Raw genomic sequence first — 13,864 nt, forward strand, 5'->3', positions numbered from 1 at the left:
CATATTACCCAAAGCAAACTACAGATGTCATGCAATCCCCATCAAAATTCCAAAGGCATTTTTCACAGAAATAGAATACTAAATTTTTTATGAAAACAAAAAAAGAGAAAGAAAAACAAAGCTGGAGGCATCATACTCCCTGATTTCAAACTGTATTACAAAGCTATAAGAATTTTAAAAAATATGGCATTAGCATAAAAACAAACACACAGATCAATGAAATAGAATAGAGAGCCCAGAAATAAACCCACACATATATGGTCAATTAATTTATGACCAAGAAGGCAAGAATATACAATGGGGGGAAAACAGTCTCTTCAATAAATTTTGCTGAGAAAACTGAACAGCCACATGCAAAAAAAAGGAACTAGACACCTATCTTAAACCATATTCAGAAATTATCTCAAAATGGACTAATGACTCAAATATAAGACAGAAAACATAAAACTCATAAAAGAAAATGTAGGTGTTGCTCTTTGCAATATTTCTTTTTTCTGATTCCAAAGACAATGGCAACAAAAGCAAAAATAAACAAATAGGACATCAAATTTAAAACTTCTACAGAGCAAAGGAAACCATCAATGAAATAAAAAGGCAACCTACTAAATGGGAGAAGGTATTTGCAAATCATATATCTGGTAAGGGGTTAATATCCAAAATATATAAAGAACTCATACAGCTCAATAACAGAAAAACAACAAACAAACAATCCAATTAAAAATGGGTAGAGAATCTAAATAGGCATTTTTCCAAAGAAGGCACAGATGGCCAACAGGCATATGCAAAAATGTTCAAATCACTAATCAACATGAAAATGTGAAACAAAGCCACAATGAAGTATTATCTCACACCTGTCAGAATCGCTATTATCAAAAGGACTAGAGGCCCGGTGCACAAAATTTGTGCATGGGGGTGGGGGGGGGCCCTTAGCCTGACCTGCACCCTCTCCAATCTGGGATCCCTCTCGCAATCCAGAACCACTGGCTCCTGAGCGCTCACCTACCTGCCTGCCTGATGCCCCTAACTGCTCTCCTGCCTGCCTGATGCCCCTAACTACTCTCCTGCCTGCCTGATACCCCTTACTGCTCCCCTGCCGGCCTGATGGCCCTAACTGCTCTCCCCTCCTGACCTGATCCCCCTAACTTCCTAACTGCTGTCCCCTGCCAGCCTGATCCACCTAACTGCTCTCCCCTCCTTGTCTGATCCCCCTAACTGCCTATCTGCTCTCCCCTCCTGGCCTGAACCCCCTAACTGCCTATCTGCTCTCCCCTCCTGGCCTGATCCCCCTAACTGCCTATCTGCACTCCCCTCCTGGTCTGATCCCCCTAATTGCCTATCTGCTCTCCCCTCCTGGCCTGATCCCCCTAACTGCCTATCTGCTCTCCCCTCCTGGCCTGATCCCCCTAACTGCCTATCTGCTCTCCCCTCCTGGCCTAAACCCCCTAATTGCCCATCTGCTCTCCCTTCCTCTCCGCGCCTTCAGACCCCAGCGCAGCAGTGCTGAGAGCTCTCCACCGAGGCCCCGCCCCCATCCTGACGCCCCCCCCCCCCCCCCGGGCAGGGCGGCATGGTGGGCCTGCACATGCCTCCGCCAGGGGAGCCATCCCCATCCTAATACCCCCCTCCGGGCCAGGCAGCATGGCGGGCCTGCGCACCTCCGCCGGGGGCGCCGCCCCTGGTGGCAGCCTCATGTCCTGGTGGCACAAGTCCCTGCCCCCGTCCCCGCCCACCAGCTCCTGCCTGCGCATGCCTCTGTCGAGAGTGGCCTCCGCCTCTGAGGCAGCATGACATTAGCGCTGGGCAGGCCTGCATGTGCCTGCACTGGGGGCAGAAGTCCCCACCCACCAGCTCCTGTGCGCGCGCAGCCTGTTGACTGGTCGTGACTGGGACACCGTTAGGACCAATTAGCATATTACCTCTTTATTATATAGACTAGAGGCCCAGTGACAAATTTGTGCACAGGTGGAGTCTGGCCACCTGCCCCATGGGGGCCAATCGGGGGCGGTCCGGTGTGGGGGGGCCATGGGAGGTTGGCCAGCCGGCCCCACCCCCGATCAGGTTTGGGGGGACCAATAGGGGCGGGGCCAGATGGGGGAAGGGGGGCTGCTTGCCCCCAACTGCCCCCGCTGCCAGCCTGATAGCTCCCAACTGCCCCTCCCCCCCCCGCTGGCCTGATCGCCCCCAACTGGCCCCCCCTGCCGGCCTGATCACTCCCAACTGCCCTCCCCTCCTGGCCTGATCGTTCCTAACCGCTTCTGCCTCAGCCCGCCACCATGGCTTTGTCCGGAAGGATGTCTGGAAGGTTTCCCAGAAGGTCTCCCAGTCTAATTAGCATATTACCCTTTTATTAGTATAGATAAGAAATAACAAGTGTTAATAAAGGTATAGTTAAAAGGAACCCTCCTGCACAGTTGGTGGGAATGTAAATTGGTTCAGCCACTATTGAAAACAGCATTAAGGTTTCTTGATAAAGTAAAAACAGACCTTCCATAAGACCCAGCAATTCCACTTCTGAATATTTATCTGAAAAAAATCAACAACAACACTAATTTGAAGAGATATGTGCACCCCTATGTTCATTGTATCATTATTTACAATAACCAAGATATGGGAAGAACCTAAATGTTCACGATGAATGGATAGAAAATGTCCTGGATGTGCTGGATGAATAGATAGAAAATGTACTGGATGTGCTGGATGAATGATAGAAAAGATGTGGTATATATACACAATGGGATACTACTCAGCCAAGAAAAATAATGAAATCTTGCCATTTGCAACATGAATGGATCTTGAAGGTATTTTGCTAAGTGAAAAAATTCAGACAATCAAACCTCGGTTCTCCAACGTTTCCCATCTCAAACAATTCGGTTCTCCACCAAGTTGCTCACAGAAAAAATGTCTTGGTTGTTGACCAAAACGTCAGTTTTCGACCTGACAACCTTTTCATGCTTATACCTCAGCATGACAAAAAGCATCTCTCAGGCAACAAACAAAGGAGAGAAAGCTTTTGTTGCTGGGAAATCGATTAGCACAATTTTAACCCTTTGTATGCCATAAGCGTCTATAGACACAAGCAGCAGACCTTCCCCACACACCATGCGCGTCTAAAGCCGCAAACCTCACATATCAACTCTGGTCATCCAATTTTAAAATCAGACTTGTTAGTGACATCTCTGGGTTTGTAAAGAAAATTATGGTAACTTAAATTCATAAATATTCCAGTGCATATGGAAGAAATTCCAACTTCGTCCCGTTTTGGACACATGGCAGTTAACTGGTTAAAGCAGTGGTTGGCAAACCGCGGCTCGCGAGCCACATGCGGCTCTTTGGCCCCTTGAGTGTGTCTCTTCCACAAAACACCACGTGCGGGCGCGCACATACAGTGCAATTGAAACTTCGTGGCCCATGCGCAGAAGTCAGTTTTCGGCCTGGGCGAGTCTATTTTGAAGAAGTGGCATTAGAAGAAGTGGGGTTAAAGCATAAAGAGGCCATCAAGGGTGCTAACGTTGCTAAGGGTATGAAAGTGCTCACAAACCTACAATCACAGGCAACTGAATAGGTAGAAAAAATGTTGTTGATTGGATAAATGAAAAGCAGTTAGCAAGTGATAGCATTTCTGAGGCAGTGACATATGAAAAATTCCTTTAAAGCTAGTAGAGGATGGTTTGATAAATTTAAGAAGTGTTTATTTATAAATTAAACAGTACATTAGACATGTACTGTATATAAGAAAGGTTAAAACAGGGAATCATTTGGGGGTCTGAAAGGAATTCAATTTACATTATTTCTTTTCTTAAATATATTTTTACTGATTTCAGAGAGGAAGGGAGAGGAAGAGAGAGATAAAAACATAAATGATGAGAGAGAATCATTGATTGATAGGCTACCTCCTACATGCCCCCAATTGAGGATCAAGACCACAACCCCGGTATGTGCCCTGACCAGGAATTGAACCTTGACCTCCTGGTTCATAGGTTGATGCTCAACCACTGAGCCATAACCAGCCAGGCTCATTTTACATTATTTCTAATGGGGAAAAATGATTCGGTTTTCAAACAAATAGCTTCTCAAACAGCCTTCTAGAATGAATTAAGTTCAAGAAACGAGGTTCCACTGTACATTATTTCTCTTACATGTAGAATATTACAAAAAAAAATAATAAAAGAACAAAAAACTCATAGATACACCAGAACATATTGGTGGTTGCCATATGGAAGGAGAGTTGGGGGGGATGAAATGGGTAAAGGGGGTCAGGAGGTATAAACTTCCAGGTATGAAATAAATAAGCCATGGGGATGTAATGCACAGCATGGTGACTATAGCAAATTTTAAAGTTGCTAAGAAAGTAAATCTTAATAGTTATCTTCAGAAGAAAAATAAAATTTTTATAACTTCATAGGGTAATGGATGGTGACTGGACTTACTGCAGTGATAACTTTGCAGTGGATATAAATGTTGACTCATTATGTTGTACACATGAAACTAATAGAATGCTGTGTTTCCATTATACTTTAATTTTTTAAAAGTTAGGAAAAAAATTTTAAATGTTATCTATAGATCAAACTTCAAGCTTCACAGAGCAGTGAACTCTGTTTTACCCCATGAACATTCAGCATGACTGTGGAAGGTAGGGGAAAATAAATGATGGTAAAATGGAAAAACATGAATTACATTTCCATATTTTTTGAAAGATGGCACGTCATCAAATGGGCTCCATTAAAAGCACATGCATGGATAAAAATATAATTTTTATATAGCTGGATATAATTAACCATGCATACCCACCAGGCTTGATGTCCTTGTAAACAAAGTTTTCCAAGCCATATATGAACTCCCCTGAATGTGCGCCTGCATCCGCATGGCAGCAATAACCAAAATGCAAAGCATTTAAAAACATCTTTAATTTCACATGTAAAACGTCTAAACTTAATTCTAAGAATTAGAAGTCATGTAACAGAACAAGTAAAATTCAGTAAAACTATACTTCTTTTTTATAAAAACTGGTATTTCTAAGGTAACATTCAAATGACAACATTTTAATTCTTTGGACATACAAACTATTTTCATAATATTAAAACAAAAATTCTTAATAATTAAAATTGTAACAATAATTTCAAATTAAGCAAGACAGACAAATATGAATTATGGCTAATGTCTCATTAAATTACTTGACAAATTTTCAAACAGAGCAAGTCTGTTATTTTGGTTCCCTTTTGACTACCACTTTGCCCATTTTCAGAATAAACCATTTTCATATTTATACAATTTTAGTCAGCTGAAATTAACTTACTTTACTGTCTGAATCCTTCCTATGCATATGATAACTAGGTAGTACCATCTCCCATTTCCCATCCCAAATCCAGCCTAGACACAGCAAGTTTAACTTTCCTAAAATAGCTCTGATCAATCAAGTCACTCCCTGATTTTTTAAAGAAAGAAAAAGGGGCAAGTTACTGACTCTCCCACTGGCTAGATGAATATCCATTACTCACAGTTAAACATATAGGAGCTAGAGCAAGACTGGATTCAAATTCTAGCTCTATCATTTTCTAGCTGTGTGACATGGAACAAGTTATTTAATTTTCAGCTTTTTCAAATATTAAATGGGAATAATAACAGCTTTTAAATCATAGTTATGACAGTTAAATGAGTCAATTCCTATAAAGTGTTTTGAAGAATCACTGACAAATAGCAAATGCTCAATAAATGTTAGCTGCTATAGTTCATAGTCATTATCATTATCATAGCATTCAAATATCTTAAAATTTACCTAAACATAGCTTTCTAACTTACCTATAACTACACTCTATCAAACTCCCAAATTCTTAGCTGTTCACATACATGTTCTATACCAGTGATGGGCAACCTTTTGAGCTTGGTGTGTCAAACTTCGCCAAAAAACTGAGCATAATTCGGGTAGTGTGTCACTTTGAGGAAAAAAACATTATTTCGCGATATTTATAGTTTAAATAGCATAAATGTATAATTGTTATATATAATTGTATTTAATAAACCTCAGCGGCCGCGTATCATCAGAAATGGCTACACGTGTCAGTGCTGACACGTGTGTCATAGGTTCGCCATCACTGCTCTATACTTTTCCACCATCACTGTCCCCTCTACCTAGAATGCCCTCTCTCCTTTCTCATCCTTTAGACACAGCTGAAATATATACCATCAGTGTCTCTGTGATCTCTTTGACTAAGCATATGTCCATTCTGAACCCCCTTAACACTCTATCTGTATTTCTTTGATGGGACCCAACACTTTCTCATATTGATTATTATGCATGTCTTATTTTCCCAGCTACAGTGTAAGGTTGTGGACAGTAGGATCCAGGGATTTTCCAACAATGCATTGAGCAGATTAGCATCAGACTTCTCAAAAGTACCTGTAAGCTAAAAGGTATTGCTTTCTAAACTCTAATTTTAAACCTAGGATTCTCTCTCCTGCCAAATCAAACAAGTGTGGAAGTAATGCCGGTGGTCTTGATCCAGCATCTAGAAGGGTTCAGCAATCTGGAGAAGGCGCTGTGCATAAATTAAATAAGAGTCCAGAGACAAAAAATAATTTTGAAAGGCATTATAGGGAGTCAGAGAAGACTTAGCTAAAGGAACTAAGTTCTCCTTGTCTCAGGACCCCTTGCTTTTTATTAACACAATTTGTCCTAAGGCAAGGTGGAGATATACACTTCAAAGGCCAGGGTTTGTATACAGAAGCATGGTCAGATTGAAAGAATTACCTCCAGCTGTTCAGGTGTTTGGCCAGGAGGAGGCAATAACATGTAGATTAAGGTGCCCTCAGCTGTCTGGCAGCAAGCAATCAATTTATGCATCCTTTTCAGGTTTGGGAAAATGCCTTTAGCCATTCCCAGATGATTCAGCCCTGCTGACATGCTGGAATTGGCTTCCAGCATGGAAGTAAAATACAAAGACTCTCAGACTTGAAAGAATTTTAAAAACTAAATCCAGTGCATCCTTTCTTAAAAGTTTTTAGATATGATCCAACCATGAACAAAGTAACAGAAGAACAAAAGGCAAGAGACCCGGGAAATATTAATGAAATACAGAAGAGAGATTAAGACCAGTCCCAAGATGACAACTTTTAGTGTAGCAGGACTAAAAAAACTCCCAATTCAACTGAAGATCTCCATGAGAAAAAGGGGAAGAGGGGAGGGAACCAATAGATGGGTTTGGGCAATTGGAAATAATGATAGTCATATAACAGATTTCAAATACCCTGTGAAAAAAAATTAAACACAAGTTTACATAAAAGATTAATAAGCAAATAAAGAAAATAACAAATTCAAGGAGAAAACCAGTTGCAAAAAGAAAATATAAGCGTAATACATCATTTGACCTATGCAGTGACAATACTGTCAAAGTAATGTAAATTTTTACTAGTAATTGGCCAAAAATTGTGAAATAACCATATTTTGGAAAAAAATGGAGGAGAATTTAGGGTAAAAGGAGATGGTAAGCTCCTTGACTACCATAATAGGAAATCCTAGGTAATGCCTTACATTAATAACGTAGATAGTGGCAGAATGTTAACATTCCTAAAATGATGGTTCCCTCTAAGGAGTGAGTCTAAAGGATACAGAAGGGTGAAACTGGGGACTGAGATTTTTCATCAGAAGTCTTTTTGGCAAAACTATTTGATTACAAAATGTGTTTTATATTATTTTTATAAATTTAACATTTTAAATACAGAATCTACAGCATTTGAGAATCTTTTGGCCTCGCTAAAAATTTAATCTTTTATTTTACAATAGCCCTTCAGAGAAAATAAACTCTCTACAATGAAATAAAAAGAAAAATATCAAGGAGTTTATTTTTACAATTACACAAATTCTCTAGAAATAAACTCATAGTTATATTTCAATGTCCTTTTTCCCCACATGATAGTGGACCACATTCTATTTTACCAAATGAAACAAATTAAGTAAAAACCCTTCTTTACAGCAGATTAGCATGAGCACTTTGTTTTCATTTTTATCATCTACTGCTTAGAACTGATTCATTTTCTCTTTTCAACTGAGTCTCTATACATGTGTAATGGTGCTTTTGTGCTTTTAAAATCAAAAGGTAATTGGGAAATAATAAGTCTGAAAAATAAACTATAGTATTTAAGTAGTAACTATTAATTAATAATGGTGAAATGTGAAGTATCAGAAGGGCCATGGTTGTCTTTTATCATCACATGAATAATCTATACTAATAAAAGCCTATGTGGTCGTCACGCCCTCACACCGTAACAATCCATCACCAGGAGGCTGCTTGCGCAGCGGGCGGGTGGGCGGGACTGCGTGCACAGCGAGGCAAGCACAGGTGGGCAGGGACTTGACGCTGTGTGCGTGCCTCGGAAGCGGGTCCCCGCGGCTCCGCACAGAGCCAGCCTACCTCTTTGGGGCAATCCATCAAGGAGCCCCAGATGGGTGGGCGGGGCCTACCGCTTTGGGAAGATTTATCGTGGGGCTCCCACACTGTGAGAGGGCACAGGCCAGGCTGGGGAACCCCCCCCCCCCCGAGTGCACAAATTTCATGCACCAGGCCTTTAGTATTATATAGCGAAGATGTGACCCATATTCATACAAACTAGAAAAAAATTATTTACATGCAGTCAAGATAATTAAATGTATTTCTTGTCAATGAAGGAAAAATAATCTCTGGCAACATATTTCCTCAATTCTAAACTCATCTCTTTTATCTACTTAGAATATTTTTCTGACAAATCTAATATAATAATGTTAACCCTTTGCACTCGCTTGCTTTTTTCTCAATTCCTTTATTCTAATGCTAACCGCGTCAAGTCACACTCGACATCCGAGTGCAAAAGGTTAAAACTGAGTTTCACTTTCTGAATTTCAGTTCTATCCCAACAAAACCTAAGTTTTATCATCCAAGAAGCTACAATGTAATTATTATATACTAGGGATCAAGTCCTCAACCCAGGTATATGCCCTGACTGGTAATCAAACTGTGACCTCCTGATTCATAGGTCAAAGCTCAACCACTGATCCACACCAGTTGGGCATAAAAAACAATTTTAATGCGCAATCTATTTTAAAGATAGATTTCTTATGGATTCAGTTAGATGTCAGCAGATTAAACTAAGAAATCTTATTATATCCAAACTAGGAGCCCAGCGCACAATTCGAAATTGCGTGGCGCCGCCCACCCTCGAGTCGCCGGTGCGGCCCTGCCTCACTCCCCAGGCCCCACAGCAGCCACAGCCACTGCCAGTCCAGCCCTGCCTCCCTCTCCAGCCCTTGAAGCAGCTGTGGCTGCTGCTGATCAGGCCCTCCTCCAGCGCAGGCGCACGGAGACCCCTGCCGCCTTGCCCCCGACGCTGCGCATGCAACCTCCTCCTGTCCGGTCGACCCGTTATGGTGTCCCAGTTAATTAGCATATTCCTCTATTATATATATAGATATTTCTGTTATTTCTAACTCAATAGTTGTCATACCTTTTAAGAGAGACCAAAGAGAAATGTCTTAGCAGTGAGATAAAATAGTCACAGAAAAATGTTGTCATTAAAATATTTATAATCAATATTTTGAGATGATTTTAAAAGAAGATTCTTTCTTTGAAACAACAGTTTATGAAGGTTTATGAAAGCTTCCTATTTACAGTGCACTGAATATATCTAAAATATAGATATATCTAAGTTTATCTAGAACATAAACTTATAGTACCTTTCTCTGCTGCCTTTTGAAGGGCTTCTTCAATTCGGGATAGCTCTTTCTGTTTAATATCTTGCAAAGACTTTTCTTCTTTTTCAGCATCATATTTAATACCTAAAAATAGTTAATTCACAAATAAAGAAATGCAATTAATAAGTAAATAGGAAAAGTTCAGCCTCATGATTGTGTGTGTGTGTGTGTGTGATGTGTCATTTTTTGTAAGTAAAAGAACAGGTATAGTCTTTAGATTAGTTTTACAAAAAATTTAACCATAAGTGATTTCTATTATATTTACAAACTTATATCAAAAAGGAAATGAGGGAAAAATGAAATTAAAAGGGAGAAAAAAAGATATGAAAAAGGATAAGTGGGGAAAAGCTGAGTAGAAAAGTAAAAGAAAGAAGCAGGGGGAGGGCAGAAAATATGTCAGAAAATGTCCAGCTATTATATCTGAGTGGTAAAATTATAACTACAAAAAACATATAATATCTAATATCAGCTGGTATCAGTACAGATTGATAAGAAGTCTTATAGAAAGTAATTTAAGATTATGAATCAATATCAACAATCATGTATATATCCTTTTTATCTAGTAACCTCATTTCTGATCATGTATCCTAACGAAAGAATAAAAAAAGGCACTGTAATAGTAAAAACAGCAAGCAGCCCACAATGAAGTAGCATACAGCCTTTCAAAACTCACTATCATCATGAAAACTAAAACATATCGAAGTACATAAAGTGAAAAAGCCAGATCTATATAGTATATATAATGTGATAAATGCTATATCAAATCAAGTATATATGTGGTAAAGACTGGAAAGCAAAAAAAAAAAAATTTTGTTTTATAGTTGTGAAAATATAACAATTTTTCCCTAAAATATCCAAACTGTCCTTAACATTATATTGTTCTTAAAACTGAAATAACATTAGTAATGAAAAGTATTACTTAAATAAACACCACTGCTTTAAAACATTCATTAAAATATTAAAATATTATAATTTAAGAATTACCTCTTTTATATACATTTTTGAGGGAATAGTAATTCAAAATCAAAAGCAACAAAATGGGGGAAAATTTTTTCCAATATTGAAATCTATAGATTAACACATCAGTGCATTTTTAAAATATCACTTCATTTCATTCCCCCAGCATAAATCTGCCTAATGCATCTTAACTTGATAGAAAGCCTTAGTTGCAAAATAATTATTCATACAGAATAGAATCAATCTAACAAATGATTTAAATTATTCTTTCCAACAACATAAAAATATTTTATACTAGAGGCCCAGTGCACGGGATTCGTGCACAGGTGGGGAGCGTGGCCTGTGGGATTGGCCCGCTGTGGGAGCGCCGCTCATTCTGGTCAGCCAAGCAGCGCTCCCCTGTGGGAGTGCACTGACCACCAGGGGGCAGCTCCTGCATTGAGCATCTGTGCCCTGATGGTCAGTGCACATCATAGCGACTGGTCAACCTGTCATTCTGGTCGTTCCACCATTCGGTCGCTGGGCTTTTATTATATAGGATACAAATGTGGTGATATATAAGTGGGTGTACATGTAAAATGTATGTAATTATGTGCATATGTAGGTATATGATTACTTTATTTAAATTATCTTCTATTTTACTAAACATATAAAATAGTTAACCCAGGTCACATTCCATTGCACTGTGATATTACTGAATGATTACAGCCTAAAATAACATACTTGCTCCAGGAACAACAAGCAGGTATAATCCTTCCAGAGTCGCAACAACTGCTTCTCCATAAAGATTCTTCCAAGGAATCTTCAAAGTTAATTTATCTGAAGAAACATAATTTCAAACTTAAATTCTTATTTGGCTGCTCAAAAAGATATACATTTCTCACTTTCCATTAAGAGGAAAAAGTATAACAAAACCATTCATGCATATAGTAAGTATATCATTCAGAAAAAAATGAAAAAATTTCAACATTAAAGATTACAAAGATCTTTTTCATATTATATTCCTTTTAGAAGTGACTATTCACATTATGCTTTATACTTTTCAAACTTTGGTAACTATTATTTTATTTAACATTCCAATTGTAAGAAGGATGAGGCAGCTATTACTTCAATTCTTTAAAAGAAGAAAAAAAAAAGAAAGGAAACTCAGTCCCCGAGTTAACTGCCTAAGACCACCAAAGTCATCAGTGAGGATGCTGGAACCAGGAATTTCTCATAGCACTGTTTTTTCTGATATATTTTCTCAGGCAAGGGAAACAAAAGAAAAACAAACAAATGGGACTACATCAAACTAAAAAGTTTTTGCACAGCAAAGAAAACATCAACAAAACAAAAAGGGAACCCACAGTATGGGAGAACATATTTGCCAATGATTCACCTGATAAGGGGTTAATTTTCAAAATATATAAAGAACTAATACAACTCAATACCAGAAAAACAAACAATCCAATTAAAACATGGGCAAAGGACCTAAATAAACACTTCTCCAAAGAGGACATACGGATGGTCAATAGACATGAAAAAAATGCTCAAGGTCACTAATCATCACAGCGATACAAATTATAATCATCTCACACCTGTCAGCATGGCTACTATCAATAAATCAACAAACAAGTGCTAGTGAGGATGTGGAAAAAAGAGAACCCTTATGCACTGTTGGTAGGAATGCAGACTGGTGCAGCCATTGTGGAAATCAGTATGGCGTTACCCAAAAAAAAATCAAAATGGAACTTCCTTATCACCCAGCTATTCCACTTCTGGGAATTTATCCAAAGGAACCCCAAACACTAATTCAAAAGAATATATGCATGCCTATGTTCACTGCAGCTTTATTTACAATAGCTAAGATATGAAAGTAGCCAGTAGATGAGTGGATAAAAAAGCTGTGGTACATTTATACAATGGACTAATATTGGGCCGTAAAACTGAAGGAAATCTTACCCTTGTGTCAGCATGGATGGACCTGGAAAGCATTATGCTAAGTGAAATAAGCCAGGCAGAGAAAGACAAGTATCATGTGATTTCACTCATATGTGGAATCTAATGAACAAAATAGACTAACCAGCAAAATAGAGATAGATTCATAGATAGAGTGCAAGCTGACAGCTGTCAGGGTGGGGGGGTTAAGGGGTTAGGAAGCTGGGTGGGAGGGATAGAGCAAAAAAGATAGATAAATACATAAAAATTGTTTTCAAAATGTCCTTCCATTTTAGAGGGTAAATCTCTAGCCTACTGTCAAAATCTTCAAAGTATATATGTATGACTACATCCTATATAATAAAGAATATGCAAATTAACCCTCACGCCAGGGATGGGGCAACAGGGGCGGGGCTGGCGGCCGTTCCGCGTGGCTTCTGCCGGGATCCCAGCAGCCACTTCCCGCGGCTTCTGCCGGGGTTTGTGTGGCCCCACGTGTGCGCTGCAGGGGCGGTGCCCGGCAGCCGTTCTGCGCGGCCCAGAGGCGGGGCATTGGGGCAGCATTCCAGGACTCGGGGCCGTCCCGCAGCGCACCAGCCACTCGGGGCGGTCCCATGGCTTGGGGGGGGGTGCGTGGGGAGGGGTCCCAGGTCTCGCACGATTTTGTGTGACGGGTCACTAGCAATATATATTAGGTTAAGAACTACAAAAGCTCTCATCAACATAACCAAAAAAACTCACATTTTTATTCAAAGTAAAAAAAAAGATGTTTTAGATTAAATAACAGGAAAAATAAAACTAAAAGGACTAAAAATATATCAAATGACGAGAAGTACTTACCAATTTGGCCAGCCTTGACTTTAAAAGGAACATCAAATTCACTCTGCAAAGAAGAAAAAAATGTAAAAGACATCTTAAATTATTAAACCTCTCCAAAAAAAATCACCTCTGTATCATTGCTTAAGTATACAACCATCTCTAAAGAAAAACATGAAACAAATTTTCTGTATTTAAATAACTCATAATGGATGTTTTATGGCTGAAACAAATAGTTTTTATTAACTTAAACTTTGATTTTGAAGAAAGAATTCACGAGAAAAAAAATTATAAATATAAACAATAGAAAAAGAGTTCGTAGTTAAAGAAAGCAATTGAGTTATCTAATTGTTTTAATAAACCAAACCAAACCAGATGGAAATTCCATAAACTCTTAAAATAATAGATGAACACTGTTTATCTGAAATACTAGAATAGGAAGAGTTCCTTCACATA

At 39.0% G+C, this 13,864-nt stretch overlaps 1 protein-coding gene across 2 annotated transcripts in view; it reads right to left on the reverse strand.

The window, feature by feature from the left end:
• Window positions 1-13,864, reverse strand: part of VPS13C (vacuolar protein sorting 13 homolog C) — a 190,577-nt gene that overhangs the window by 162,108 nt on the left and 14,605 nt on the right. For both annotated transcript variants that reach the window (XM_079768767.1, XM_079768768.1), the window contains exons 3-5: window positions 13,433-13,475; window positions 11,399-11,494; window positions 9,701-9,802 (exon numbers count right to left, since the gene is read on the reverse strand). In XM_079768767.1, coding sequence (XP_079624893.1) covers window positions 9,701-9,802; window positions 11,399-11,494; window positions 13,433-13,475 — 241 coding nt within the window. The remainder of the gene's footprint in view (window positions 1-9,700; window positions 9,803-11,398; window positions 11,495-13,432; window positions 13,476-13,864) is intronic.

This window comes from Cnephaeus nilssonii (assembly GCF_951640355.1).
Source record: "Cnephaeus nilssonii genome assembly, chromosome: 4".
Lineage (NCBI taxonomy): Eukaryota > Metazoa > Chordata > Mammalia > Chiroptera > Vespertilionidae > Cnephaeus > Cnephaeus nilssonii.